This window comes from Macrobrachium nipponense, chromosome 30, assembly GCF_015104395.2.
Source record: "Macrobrachium nipponense isolate FS-2020 chromosome 30, ASM1510439v2, whole genome shotgun sequence".
In the NCBI taxonomy this organism is placed as follows: Eukaryota; Metazoa; Arthropoda; class Malacostraca; order Decapoda; family Palaemonidae; genus Macrobrachium; species Macrobrachium nipponense.
The window spans coordinates 36305698-36321147 of NC_087218.1; the positions used below are offsets into that span (position 1 = coordinate 36305698).

The following is a 15450-nucleotide window of genomic DNA, read 5'->3' on the forward strand; positions in this document are numbered from 1 at the left end:
ATGATAACTATCATCTGCATTCAATTTACATAGAGTTATCGTCGTCTTTCTGGAATTGTTTTTCTTAGAAAGATAAAAACTATATAATAAACTGAATGCAGCGGATGCATCTATCACTTCAGTCATATACTGCGCGCGAAAAAGGTGTCTTATTTACTATATAATAATAATAATAATAATAATAATAATAATACTTAGATTGTCAGTATTATTTGTTAATAAAAATACACTCGTGAAATGTGCAACTCACGACATTTTTTTTTTTCTAAATTGCTAGTGACAGAACGTCTCCCATTTGCGGCAGGAAGTGACGTCACCGACCGTCGCACTGCCCCAGGCTGCAGGTGTGGGTGGGTAGGATAGTTGTGCTCTGCCACTCCTGACATCCCCCATGTGGGTCCCCCCCGCGTCCTGCCCCCCCCCCCCCTCCCCTCCCTTGTCTAAACATTCTGGCGTCCTTTCCCAAACATCAATTCACTGGACGCTTATTCTTGTTTGTTGGTTAGTTGGCCTTATGCCATAACGAACTTTTGGTTCTGGATAAATCTGTGATAAAAAATAAATTCAAAATGATTCTGATCTATACGTATTTATATATACTTCCTAAGTTATAACTTTCGGTTGTATGTTCGTAATCATACAGACTTCAAAGTTCTCCTTTGGAAACCGTTTTTTTTTTTTTTTTTTTTTTTTTTCAATCTCAGTTATAACTTTTTCCACAAGGCTGTAATTATAAGGTACAAATAAGTTGTGCATTTTTAATTTCCACTTAATCCATAAGTTGGATTTGAAGTTCTTGTCGATACAGTACAAATGCTACAATAGTGACAGTCTTTTCTTTCTTTTTTTAACTTATGAGAAATGTGTGAAGATCAGTCCTTTGTACCTTAATTTGTACTCACTTGGTCATAAATTTCATTTATAGAGCCTGGATTATGTGCAAGAAATAGCTGTTGTATTTGAATTGGAATTTATTAGCGTAAATGACATTACAACGAGATATCGTGTTTATACAGTGTAAATTAGCCGACATTATCTTTTTCAAATGTAGTACGAATCATCTCTATCTTTGATAATACAGTTGCCTGTTAAACTGAATATTTTTCTTCATGCGAATAAACCATAGTTTACAATCAATTTCTAATTTATGGCGGGGTGAAATATATTAATTTGTTAAGTGTGTTTATTTGCGACACTTTTTCAGTGTAGTAGTCGTTTTATCCAATGCTTAATTCCCATGAAACAAAGTAATCGTATTTCTGCATAATCACATTTGTTTCAACGAGTTTTACTTTTCTATGTCTACTTTCAACGTATTCGTGGATTGTATTTAAGTATTTAAGTCTTTCGTTATCTGCCGTGTGTTTACTTTCTTGTTTAGATTCAAACGCGTTGCCAGACTAAAATAGTGTTGTCCAAACGGAAGTGGACGAAGTGCTTGCCTGAAGCATTATGAGTAACACTGGCCAGACACTTATGTGGCAACACACATCACACACACACACACACACACACACACACACCACACACACATATATATTTATATAATATATATATTATATATATATATATATATATATCTATATATATTATACCTTGCTTTCGTTAGGGACAACAATAACTACTGAACCTGATGTTAGTTAAGACTTTTTTTTTTTTTTAACGTTGTCGAAAGAAGGGGAAAAAATAGATCCAAAACAGAGTTGTTATTAGATATTTAAACAACCAAAATGAATAGTGAAGTGGACAATATTAAGTAATGATTTAGAGTAGCTATTCTTTTCAATTACTTTCTGATAATAACTCACCAAAGATAAGTTGTGACAGTTGTTCCTTAAAAATTATATTTCTCTCTCTCTCTCTCTCTCTCTCTCTCTCTCTCTCTCTCTCTCTCTCTCTCTCTCTCTCTCGCTTATTGAATTAAAAGGCTCACGAAAACGAAAGATGCTCGCTTATTACAACCAAAATAAATGAAAGAACGAAGAATGATAGTTCAAAACAAAAGCAGTCACACATTTCCTGCCATGGACGGGAGAGCTCGTGGAATGCAACAAATGCTCTCTCTCTCTCTCTCTCTCTCTCTCTCTCTCTCTCTCATCCCTCCCTCCCCTCTCCCTCCCTCTCTCTCTCTCTCTCTCTCTCTCTCTCTCTCTCTCTCTCTCTCTCTCTCTCATCCTTTCCGAGTTCTTTGTCCTCCTGAAGAATTCGAAAATCATGGCGTGTGAAGAATGTATTCCTTCCTTCTATTTCCCGTTTTCTGTATTGTTCCTTTTTATATTGTTCGTTGGTGATGTGAGTTTCAGGTGCGTGTAGGCGGTATGTCGGTTGAGTTTTTGAAGAATTTGGACAACTTTATACGTCGTTTTGATTAAAGTTTAATTTATATATTGTTTGGAAGCTCGAATTTCAAGTCAGTGGGCCTTGTTCCATTTGATTAAGGGGTTTATCTTCTGGATATAGGCCTAAACGTTAATCGAGAGTTAGCCTACACCTATATCTTTTTACTCAGTTCAGTCCCCGTAGTCTCATGTTCTACAAAGGCTACGTAACCTGTTGTTAGTTGCGTGGTAATTATATTTAGAGGTCACTGCTCTGGTATAACCCAATGGCATTTCCTTAGTCTGCTCTTCAATGTGACTCGGCCTTGAAAGTTGGGAATTTGAACGTCATTATTAATACTCTTCGAAGTTCGCTCTATTTCGAATACATTCGTATCTTGCCGGCCAGGAGTAGCTCTCAGTGTTGACACAAAACCAGCTTAATCTACTTAAGCCCTTGTAGTGGGGCAGGGCCGCCTGAGCACCTCACGTGGTGCACTGTCTGTATCACGCTGTCCAACCACTCTAACTCGTTCTTTTCAGCGTCTTAAGCGCTCATTGCCCTAACGTGCCCAAGCGCTTGGCTTGACTGCTTAAATTTCATGATACCAAATAACCTACTTGAGCTACTATAGTTTCAAAACTCGACGATGCCCAGCATTGACGTTACGCATTCCGCTCCACTGAGGAAAAAAAAGAGAAATGGCCTCTTCCAACAACCTCCCCGAGGTTGACCTTTCCACCTCCACGAGGTCGAACCCGCTCCCCCTCCCCCGCCTTTCCTGTTCTTCCCCCATCGTGACCTTCATCCCAGCCAGGCAGAGAGACCGTTCGGTTGAAGATGCCCTTTGTGTGGGGGCATGGGATTCGCTCTTCCTTGTGACCTGCTTTGCCTTCTATGCTTAAGTTGGCAAGGTTCAAGTGGTGTACTCTCGGCTGAGGAATTTGGTGTCTGTTCGACGCAAGTTGTTTATTGTTGGACCCCTGAAAGCCTGTTTATATGGTTCAGATTGTTTATTGTTGATTACTGCATGTGCTGAGACCTCAGAAAGTCTTTGTTTGATTAAAGGAATGGCTTATATGTTTGTGGAAGTTGTGTATGTATGTTTAGAGTTCACGCCAGGTCTCTTATACCTTTTCAAACTCAAATTATTATAAATATATATAAACATACACAGTATACTATATATGTGTTTGTATATATATATATATATATATATTATATATATATATATATATATATATATATATATATATAAAAGTGTGTGTGAGAGAGAGGAGTAGTGTGAGAGAGAGAGAGAGACGAGAGAGAGAGACGAGAGAGAAGAGATAGAGAGAGAAGAGAGAGAGAGAGAAGAGGGAGACAGAGAGACAGAAAGACGGACAGACAGATACCTCCATTGTTACTATATAATAAAGGATATTTTTTTATTTCTGACCTTTCTCTTAGGAATCTTTCCCCCAAAGCGCGATAGTATTTCTGTTTAAACTGGAGAGAGAGAGAGAGCTGCTTTCATTGTTACTATATAATAAAGTTCTTTTTTGTGACCTCTCTCTCAGGAAGGTAGCGCACGAGAGAGAGAGAGTATTTTATTTACTTGGTCTAAACTCTTAAAGCTATGAAGGCTAACGGTTCTCTCTATTCGGTCAGCCAAGTTTTCGTGCATGTGTGAGCGAGCCATAATGAGTGAGTGTGAGTGGGTGAGCGCCTGAGCGGATGGCCTACGGGTGGAGTTTTGCTGAGTTTTATTGTTGATGCTTCCTCTCTCTCTCTCTCTCTCTCTCCTCTCTCTCTCTCTCTCTCTCTCTCTCTCTCCGAGTTTCAGACGCCGTTAATTGAAAATGTGTTGACTTAATTGCTTGTGAAGACCCCCGAGTCGTATCTCAACAGACTGTTGAAGGCAAAAAAATTGTCGTTAACATTAGGTAGAAATTAAAGAAGTTCAGTCGCTAAGTAGGAATGAAAAGTAGAAAAGTACGGAAAGCTATTCGGCTGGGCCGTGAGAAGTTACTTCGCAATAGTAGGCCTATGCCAGCTGGGGCCTGATAAGTTACGCTGCGATAAGTAGGCCTATGCCAGGAAGGACCTTCGACCTATAGCAGTCCATGTGTTGGCGAGGTGTGAAATGAACTAGAAGTCAAGTGTGGACCACTGGACTCTACCCAACGCTTGAATAAGACTATAGTAGGCCTAGTATGGACCTTTGGAATCTAACCAAATAAACCAACCAGCAGTGACGACCATTTACAATGGCGTCATTGCCAGTGGTTCCCCTTGACGGGAAAGCATGCAGTACACCAGTATTTTAACAGACCGTGTTTACAACTTTTATTTACCAAATTATTTATGTGCAGACATGGCAGACATATCCCGAACTTTCCTCGGCCCCGTGATTATCGACAGTATGTCAGGTGCTTTTGCTATTTTGTAGAATCGGTTAACGGTTAACCGAACTGAGCACAGAGAATGTCGGTTAACAAGCGGCACTAATTTTGTATTTATTTTTGTCGTGTCCAGTTATTTATTTTTAACAGCTCCTTCGTCTGATCTCCGCAGTTTTATACAATGTGAACACATGTTGGTGACTTCTTTGTTAATGTTACGTATTTGGAAATGGGATTATTATTATTATTATTATAATTAAGTTAATTCAAAATACGACCAGTCACTCCTTATGTTATTTTTAACTTTCAAAGTGTATGTACTCCAGAACCCTGTTGTACTCAGACGAGTTCCTGCGTTCCTGGTTCCTATGAATTCCTGAGCGCTCACTCCTCAAACACAGTTCCGCGCACACCATTATTGGCGCGAAGTGTAATTTTTTTTTTTTTTTTACTTGAAACAATTTTACTTTATACCATTTCTCTTTCGTACTATTTTTACATTTTTAACTGGATCCCCTCCCCCCTTTCCAAATTTTAAACGTCTTTAGCTTGATTTTATTTAGCCTAATACTACATCAAACTGTATATTGAGCGAGATTCTTCTTCATATCATTTCAGTCGTGAGCGTCTGCCACCTCAACAATTACATCGCCTCCTGCACTCTGGACATCATGGAGGAGCACATCGAAGCCACAGCCATCATCAATCATTGCCATCTCCCCTTGGACGTCACGTTCCTGGTGTCGGTGAGTTGGCGGTTTCGGAGTGCCGTCAGTACACCTCGCGGGGTGCGCTGTAGGCGCTACTATATAAATTCTTTGCCGCGTCCCTTCGGTCACTATAGGGGGAAAACATCAGTACAGGCCAAACCCTCATCACGGTAGACGGGTCTTATTCACTCGATATTTAATTGGTGAAACATGAATACAATTGCAACTCTAAGCATACCATTTAAAAGACTGAAGTTTCGTCACATTTTTTTTTTGTGATATATGAAAGCCCCATACGAACTAAAAATAAGCATGTGAGCTCTTCGTAAAATAAATGTTTTCAAAGCAGTTTTGAAATCCAATATGGCGGCTACGTTTTTCATGGACGGTTCTCATCAGTGACGGACACCATCTTTCCCCAGCCTTCCCAGCACTCTATTTGAACAATGTTAGCGTTATGATATGTAACGTTTATTGATCTTACTCAAGATTGCAGTTGTAATCAGCACAATAAAACAACATTTTGTTGCCTATATTAGTGAAAGTATGAAACTTGTTATTCCCGGGGTTATGGTTGGAACTGAATTCATTTCTTACCTTGTAATCGGCGGTTTTTTATCCTTACTGCCATCACAACTGAAACTCCACAGTGCTTATTTGATTGTTATTATACACATTTTGGTGGCTCAGTTCACTCCACATTGCACTTTAAACCCGTTGCTGTTCCTGGTTTCTAAGCGCGCGCGCCATAAACACAATTACAAACAGCAGACGACGACAGACGACGAAACTGCAAAGTTTTATTCCCTAAACTGTTTACTTACTCGTTATTTAGTTTAAATTTACATTGTTATTTAAAAATTTTGATTTAATTCATGTATATTATCCTTTATTGCAACCCAAAACTTACCCGAAAAATTACAGATATTTCTAACGTAGATAAAACAAAATCAAATGTTTCTAACGTTTTCGTACATCTGGCTGCCGAAAACCATAGAGGAACGAATACGGAAAAGTGCATAGAGAACGACTACGTTGCTTTTTTGTTTTTGCTAGCACTTTTCGTTGATTTCAGTCTTTATTAGTATTTTGAATTTCTTAAATAATCGTATGCCAGAAATAAATGTAACCTTTAATGTTTGCATGCTTTAATGTTTGCATGCTAAGAATGGCAAAATCATCGTTGCCACATTAGTGGAGGCTTCACACATAACGCCGTTCCATTATTATAAACTGTTTCCATGAATTCTAGTTGTCATAGTAATGCAATAATGATAAAATTGCTTTAATATTTATGATATATACTTCCAATACATAGCCTAATTTCACCAATTTCAACGTTTTGTTTATAGTCTTATACCCAGTTTGGAGAGTCAATGTTCGTTACTAAAGAATCTGTAACCTCCTTAAGTCGTTCAGTTGACATAGTAAACCTGAGCCATATTTTCACTCGCTGAAATGACGATATCCGGGTGAGGGGCAAGTGGGCCCATCCCTTTGCCCTACGTGATGTACCCAATGTTCGTTATTACTAACTAATATAATATTTATTACCTGCAATATAAACTGTTGTGCATGAAAATTTTTTTAATATTTTTCAAACTAAAAATTAGAGCATACATAAACCACACAAATTGTCATAAAAATGAAACATAAATCAAGTGGCTATTATTGTTTAAACATGTCTTCGTGATGAAAATTAGCGCACGCACGGATTCCTTCCCAACCTCTTCTTCTTCCCAGCTTTTTCCCATTTTTTATATGGGTGGTCGCGTTTCGGATGAGCCGTTTCCATCTATTTCTATCTTGCACTTCTGCCTCATCAATTCCCTTCTCATGTAAATCTCCTCTCACACAGTCCTTCCATCTCTTTCTTGGTCTCCCTCTCTTTCTTCTTCCTTGCACCTCCACTCCCATAGTATGTCTCCCAGCGTGGTCCTCATCTCTCCTCAACAGGTGTCCATACCATCTCAGCCTCCCCTCCTGCACTTTCTTTGATACTTCCACCACCTTAGTTGACCCCCTTATGTAGTCATTTCTGATCCTATCCACTCTTGTTACCCAGACATCCACCTAAGCATTTCTCATTTCTGCCACATCCATCTTCTTCTGCTCTGCTTTTCTCATGCTTGCTGTTTCCGTACCATACAGCATTGCTGTTCTTACCACCGTCTTGTGAAATTTTCCTTTTAACCTAAGCGGCACTCTTTTGTCACAAAGAACTCCCGAGGCCGCTCTCCAGTTGTTCCAGCCTGCCTGTACCCGATGTTTTACTTCTTCTTCCATACTTCCTCCAGCGTTAACAAAAGATCCCAAATACTTAAACTTATCAACTCTCCTTATTTGCTCTCCACCAAGCTGAATACTTTCTCTATCATCCCCCTCAGTGGTGGTACACATATATTCTGTCTTGGATCTACTTATTCTCATTCCTCTGTCCTCCAGTACTTGTCTCCATCTTTCCAATTTCACTTCCAGATCTTCCCTGCTCTCTGCACACAGAACAATATCATCCGCATACAATATGTTCCATGGTACTGTCTCCCTTACTTCCTCTATTATAACATCCATCACTATGTTAAAGATAAATGGGCTCAGAGCCGACCCCTGGTGTAATCCTACTCTCACCTCAAAACCTTCTGTCTCCCCAACCCAACACTGCTCCTCACTCGGTAAATACATTCCGGTACATCTCTTGTATCAATCGCACATACTTCTCTGGCACCATCTTCTCCCTCAGGCTCCTCCATACCTCTTGTCTCGGGACTCTGTCATAAGCCTTTTCAAGTCAATGAATACCAATATGTAGGTCCCTTTGTCTTTCCCCGAATTTCTCCATTATTTGCCTCAGACAAAATATACCATCTGTTGTTCCCCTTCCCTCCATAAATCCCATCTGCTCTTTACCTATTTGTACTTCTTCTCTCAGTCTAGCATCTATCATCCTTTCCAGTATCTTCAAAGTGTGGACATCAATTTAATGCCCCTATAATTACCACACTCTTGGACATCGCCTTTCCCTTTAAAAATTGGGATCAATATACTCCACGCCACTCATTTGGTATCTTTTCCTGTTCAAGGATCTTTATCATAAGATCGTACAGTATATCCACTCCTTCATCTCCTAATGCTTTCCATGCCTCCACCGGGATCATGTCTGGTCCGGTTGCCTTCCCATTCTTCATCTTCTTCAGTGCATTTAGTACCTCTTGCCTAGAAAACCTCATTACCATGCCAATGTTCACTTGCCCATCCTCTCTTATTAGTCTATTATTTTCTTCATTTAACAACTGTTCGAAATATTCTTTCCATCTCTTCACAATGTCTTCCTCCTTTCTAAGCACTACACCCTCTTGATTCTTTATTTGTTTGATGTGTGTTATATCTTTGGTGCTCTTATTTCTAGCCTTTGATAGCTTCATCATCTTCTTTAATCCTTCCTTTGTCCCCAGCTCATTATACACATCATCATACGACTTTGCTTTAGCTTGGGCTACCACCTTTTTCACCACCTTGTTTTTCTCTCTGTACCTATTTCTGTCTTCCACTGACTGTGACTCTTCCCATCTTTTCTTTGCCTCCTTCTTATCTTTTACTACTTTCTCAATGTCTTCATCCCACCACCAACTATCCTTTTCTTCCCATATGATACCAGATGTCTCTCCTAGCAGCTCCTTTCCATGCCTTCTTATTACTGCTGCATTTCGTGCCCACCATTCTTGAACATCTTCAATCCCTATATCAATATCCTCCAAAACCCTCCTCTTAAACTCTCTCTTCTTATCCCCTTCCTTCTGTAATTCGTACCATTTAATTTTCCTTATCCCTTTAGCTTTGGTTTTTCTTTCCCTTTTCAACTTCAAGTCCATACATAGCAGCCTGTGTTGGGGGCTACATGGTCGCCTGGAATAACTTTGCAGTTCTTGACCTCCACCAGATTTATCCTTTTATACAAGAAATAGTCTATCTGGGAGAATCTTCCCCCACTCCTATATGTTATTAGGTGTTCCCTTTTCTTCTCAAAAAATGTGTTTACTATTGCCATGTCGAATGACCAGCAAGTCCACTACACTCTCTCCTTCTGGGTTTCTCTCCCCATTCATGGCCCCATGCACCCGCCCAATCGCCTCATTTTCACTTCCGACATGGCCATTCAAATCTGCCCCAACTATCACCCTCTCATGCTCTTCCAGTTTCTTGCATTATTCCATCCATGTCTCTCCAGAAATTTCCCTTCTCTTCTTCTGTGCAACCAACTTGTGGTGCATATGCGCTTATAATATTCAGAATCTCTCCTCCATAACATATCTTCAATCTGATGATACGGTCATTCTTTCTATGCACTTCTATTACCGAGTTCTTTAGTTCACTAGACAGTACTATGCCAACTCCATTCTACCTTGTTTATTTGCTCCACTATAATAATAGCTTATATCCATCTCCCAACTCTTTAGCTTTATTTCCTTTCCACCGCGTTTCTTGCACACACACAACATCTACTTTCTTTTCTCTCATCAAGTCAGCCAATTCTCTACCTCTCCCAGTCATGGACCCAACATTTAGCTGACATACTCTGAACCCATGTGAGCTCGCTTCTTTAGCTGCACCCGCTCCTGATGCAGTAGCCCTCGCCTTACCACAGAGTTAGGGCGATGTCTCTGTGCGTCGTTTACGGAGTACGCCCTAGCATTACCTCTTTCCATATTTCGGCTTCATTCCATTTTTGGTTTTGGCACAGATTTTTACAGCCGGATGCCCTTCCTGACACCAACCCTCCCTATTTATCCGGGCTTGGGACCGGCACCCATAAGGACTTGGTTGCCCCCCCAGGTGGCTAGGTTGATTCCTTCCCAACCTCTCTCCAAAATATTTACCCAACACAAAACCAGCATTCACAAAGGGTCCCCCAACCATGTAGGGTATATAGGAGGTTAATAATTAACAATAAACAACACAACCTCATTCATCAGCAACACTATACGCTATGAGGAGACATGTGTGCCAAATTTTCAAAACAACTTTACACTTGTGTGACAGACCTTTGAATGGTTTTCGAGACAAACCCTGAGGCTATAATTATTGGATTATAGGGATTTTCATTTCCAGGTATTTTAATGTCCCTTCCTATTCCGTCCTCTCTCTCTCTCTCTCTCTCTCTCTCTCCTCTCTCTCTCTCTCTCTCTCTCTCTCTCATTTTTTAAATTTTACATACCTATGTCCTGCTTAAACGATTTTTGCGGAGCACTAGTAGAGATGCACCTACATTCATCATTACGACTGAATTAAAAACTTGAAAGTATTTAATTAATGCTATACAAGTATGAAATATATTTTCTTGTTCATTTTTCGAATTACGATAAAAGAAACAGAGAGAGAGAGAGAAGAGAGAGAGAGAGAGAGAGAGAGAGAGAGAGAGAGAGAGAGAGAGAGAGAGTTGAGTGGATCAGTGTATAAATATATCGGTCAATGGGCAGGTAACAACCGAGTGAATCGTTAGATATATCCACCAATGTAAACTACTATTATTAGATAGATAGATGGAAAAATCATAGAAAATAAGTTTTAAACTGCAACAACTTTCAGAGAGAGAGAAGGGAAGGTGAAGGAAGGAAGAAGGACAGGGGTGGCGGTGGAGGTGGGGGGTGGGGGGAGAGGGTAGGTGGAGCTGTTTACTGGTGTGTTCCTATCCATTTCTGGATAATGGAGTTTTGGTCTATTAGTACAAGGACAAGTGTAGTTATTCTTTACGATTAGTGATTCACGATACCCTTATAAATTACGGCACTGGGGGTAATGCACTAAAGAAAAATCTCGCTCTGTTACGAGTGTTCGTTACAGAAATAGGTATTGCCCAAAAACGTGCTTGCACTGTCTCTGAAACCCATAGTAGACATGGCTGCTTAGTTGTCAATCAAGTTTTTATAACCAAGTATTTTTTTACAAGCTAGCTATTGAATAAATTTGTATTTTTCTCAGTCAAAACATATGCCCCTCAATGCTAACTTTCCTCTTTTAACGACTTTCTGGTCATTGCAAATTCGGCCCCATAATTTCTTATGGTGCGAAAACAGACAGAGGCCCATGGACCGAAAACGATTGCGTCACACTACGGCGATAATCCAGCAGTAAAACATCTTCATATATCCAAAAAGTAAATAATAAAGATATATATGCGCATTACGATTATAACAATTACATGTATAGCTGATAACAATCTGCACGAATAACTGGTAAACTGTTCTGCAATGACAGTTGAGTATAGCAATTATTTACAATAGGTACGAAAGTCAAGGATGTCGTGACGTCATAATACAGAACTTGAAAGAACGTTCTAATTCAGAAAAATAATTACTTAAATTTGAGTCAGAGTCGAGTTACTTTTTCAATAACGAATATTTTCAAATTAATCATCATAAATATGTAAAATATTGATGTTTTACTACGTATGTATTTAAAAAATTAGCCAAGAGCACGCTTCTCGTAAATCATTTCTACCCCAAACAGCTGTTTACGCCTGGCTTGTTGTTGATGAGAAATCGTGTTTCGATTGTTGTGATAAAAAGTGCTCCAGCGTCTGTGGGTACAAGTGGTGTGCGGATTTATCACAGGAAATGGTTAGTTTATTGACACAAGCTACTCCGTAAACATCGAGATGGCGTCAATCTTCTAAATACCTCGAGTTGTAAGTAAAAATGTTGAACGCGTTTGGTGAGGTTTCCACAACGTTTGAGACCGTTTTCAGTACCCTCTGTTTAAATCTGTTTAAATCTTAAAATTTGGCCTTAATTTCTAACTTTGGGGAAAATACTTACTTCGAAAGGAGAGTAGAGGTCTTTAGCTCCGTTTCTCACCAACAACAACTCGCGACTGATGCCCATCTCGGGTGTCAGGACGCGTTATAATGTACTTTTTCGGAGGGTGGCTTGCATTGATGGTAGCTGGCCTGCGTGGCCTGCTGTGATGATCTACCCTAGTACGTAGATTCACATCAACCGTGCAATTGATGGCTAGGCCAGTCCCTTACGACGTTCCTGATTGGCTGTTGATAAGCCAATCACAGGGCTGGAAACTCTCAGTCTCTCTCTCGAGAGAGAGTTCACATGGGTAGGATCTGTGTTCCATCGCTCCTGAGGGATACCTCTTTCAAAGGCATCCCTCTGCAGCGTCGGAACATGAATCCTACCCATGTGAACTCTCGAGAGAGACTGAGAGTTTCCAGCCCTGTGATTGGCTTATCTACAGCCAATCAGGAGCGTCGTAAGGGACGGGCCTAGACATCAAATGCACAGTTGATGTGAATCTACTATAGCTGCGACCCCTTTCTTTCCCTCGCTGTACCTCTATTCATATTATCTTTCTTGCATCTTGCTATCCACTCTCTCCTGATAGTTATTTCATAGTTACACTTTTCAAACCTACCTGCTCTCGATTTCCTTTTCCAGCGCTGAATGACCTCATGGGGCCCAGTGCTTGGTGCTTAGCATATTATATTCCATTCCGTCTCCTCGCAGACGTTCGTTACTGGTGGATGTCATGGACCTAGAGAGGTTTGAAAATTCGAGGGTTTTGTACCGAAAATTTAATTCGTGGGATCTTCTTGGCCTCTTGGTCTGGGGATAGTTGGAGAATTCAGTGTGTTTTTATTGTGAAGTTTGTCCTTTGAGTCACTATCTCCTTATTGAAGTGATCTTGTTTTGTTAATGTTGTGGACACTGGAGACGTCTTATTTCAACTTTCAGTTTTAGCATCAATTATTATATTTCAACTTTCAGTTTTTCCATCAATTATTTTAATGATGATTGTCAATTTGTTTTATGTTTTCTGGTAAAGATAGCTTTAAAAACACGGTACCCTTAAGGAAAAAGCTAATGACAATGAGTTTCAGGCCGAGTGTCATATGCAGGGGTCACCTCTGAATTCAGTGCAAGATCTGTAGTGCACTGATCTGTAGTGTTCATTAACGGTTGAAAGCCATGAAGACTTGACGATCAGTGTGAGGTATCGGATGTAAAATTTACCTCACAGAAACTGTAAAAAATAACAAGTAGATTCACATCAGCCGTGCATCTGATGTCTAGCCCCCGTCCCTTACGATGCTCCTGATTGGCTGTTGATAAGCCAATCATAGAGCTGGAAACTCTCAGTCTCTTGAGAGAGAGTTCACATTGGCAGGATGTATGTTCCACCTCTCCTGAGGGATACGTCTTTCAAAAGTATCCCTCAGGTGAGGGAGGGACATACATCCTACTTATGTAAACTCTCTCGATAGACTGAATTTCCAGCCCTGTGATTGGCTTATCAACAGCTAATCAGGAGCGTAGTAAGGGACGGGCCTAGACATCAGATGCACGGCTGATGTGAATCTACTTATAGCATGACTCGAAAGACAGGACACTTGGATAATGTAACTACTTCGTTCCACTTTGTGATTTTAATAAAATTAATAATGACGGTAATCAAATGGACATTAGTGATTTAAAGTCAATATCGTGAAAGGAAAAGAAAACGAATCTTGCATAGATAGTGACTCCCGGCAAAGTCATTATCTAGAACTAATATTTCTTAGGATCATTTGTGATATTGACGGTCTTTTGTTTATGTTTTTACGGTCGTCCTCAACGAGGTTGTACTAAACACTCCGCGAAGGTGGTTACATACCTGGCTAGTTTAAAATCCTGGGGGGTCAATAGGAAAGATAAAAAAAAAAATAAGAACAAATTACCGAGTTAGCAAGGTTTAAAAAAGATTTCTAACATGCTCGATCTAAAGCCTCAAGGAAGTGAAGAACGATTGAATAATTGCCAGAAATGATATCGTGAACCACCTACTAATTGTAAATTCTAAATTCAATATGAACCACTTGCCTGCAATCTAAATAGACTTATACACTACTTAGCGTTTATATTTCCTTAGTTGCAATATGAACCTCTGGCTTGCAGTATAGACAGAAGACCTGAAACTCGCTATTGCAGCCGGCAATTCGATAATTACTAGATTTTGCAAGAGCAGACACTGCCAGTCACACGCCTGTTAGCGATCCATTTCTATTTTGGGTCCTGGTATTAAATCGTATCTCCAAAACAGAACTTGCTTATTTCTAGTTAATTAATGCCATCAAGAGTCTCGCTTTAATATTGAAAGAATGTAGATAACATTCTTTAACATTCGTTTAGTGTTGGAAGTGTGGATATCGTTCTTCAACATTCGTTACAATGTTGAAAGAGCATATGTAAAATTTTTCAATATCTTTATAATGTTGGAAGAGTGTAGGTAAAATTCCTCAACATTCGTTGTAATGTTAGAAGAGTGTAGATAACATTATTCAACATTCGTTTTAATGCTGGAAGAGGGTATATAACATTCTTTAAAAGTTGTTTTTACGTAAGAAAAATGTAAAAAAACATTCTTAAAGAGCTGATGACCATTCATCTTAGAATGCATACTGTACATTAGGGCAAGCAATGGAGATATATTTGAAGGCATGGATGACTTCGTCGTATTCAATATAACGTAATTCATTTTCCCTTCAGTTCCAGTACGCAAACAGCACCAAGCACAGCTGGAAGTACACCTTCGTCACAACGAACCAAAATGAAAGAGTCCTTATACCCGGGTTGCTTTTGCCCCCTGCTCCTCACGCCCCCGTCTTCTTGTACGCCCGCGTCCCCGAGAGAGAGTTCAACATGCATAACTCTTCCTTCGTCGCAATTGAGGTGAGTTGAGTGGGCCTCAGTTTTAAGAGAGGAGTTAGTTTATTCAAGAGTGGAGGTTGTTTTTTAAGAAAGGAGGTAGTTTCTTTTTAAAGAGAGGAGGTAGTTTTTTAAGAGGTTGTTATTTTAAAAGAGGAAGTAGTTTTTTTTTAAAGATGAAGTAGTTTTTTAAAGATGAAATGAATTTTTTTTTTAAGAGGGGGTTAATTTTTTAAAGAGAGGAGGTTTTTTTTTTAGGGGGTTTTTTTTTCAAGGGAGATAAGTTTTTTTTCAAGAGGAGATAGTTATTTTTTAAGAGGTAATTCTTTTAAAGAGAAAAGGTTGGTT

At 39.6% G+C, this 15450-nt stretch overlaps 1 protein-coding gene across 2 annotated transcripts in view; it reads left to right on the forward strand.

Annotated features, from left to right (window-relative positions):
- Positions 1-15450, forward strand: part of LOC135202448 (uncharacterized) — a 36422-nt gene that overhangs the window by 13609 nt on the left and 7363 nt on the right. For both annotated transcript variants that reach the window (XM_064231848.1, XM_064231849.1), the window contains exons 2-3: positions 5322-5449; positions 14944-15126. In XM_064231848.1, coding sequence (XP_064087918.1) covers positions 5322-5449; positions 14944-15126 — 311 coding nt within the window. The remainder of the gene's footprint in view (positions 1-5321; positions 5450-14943; positions 15127-15450) is intronic.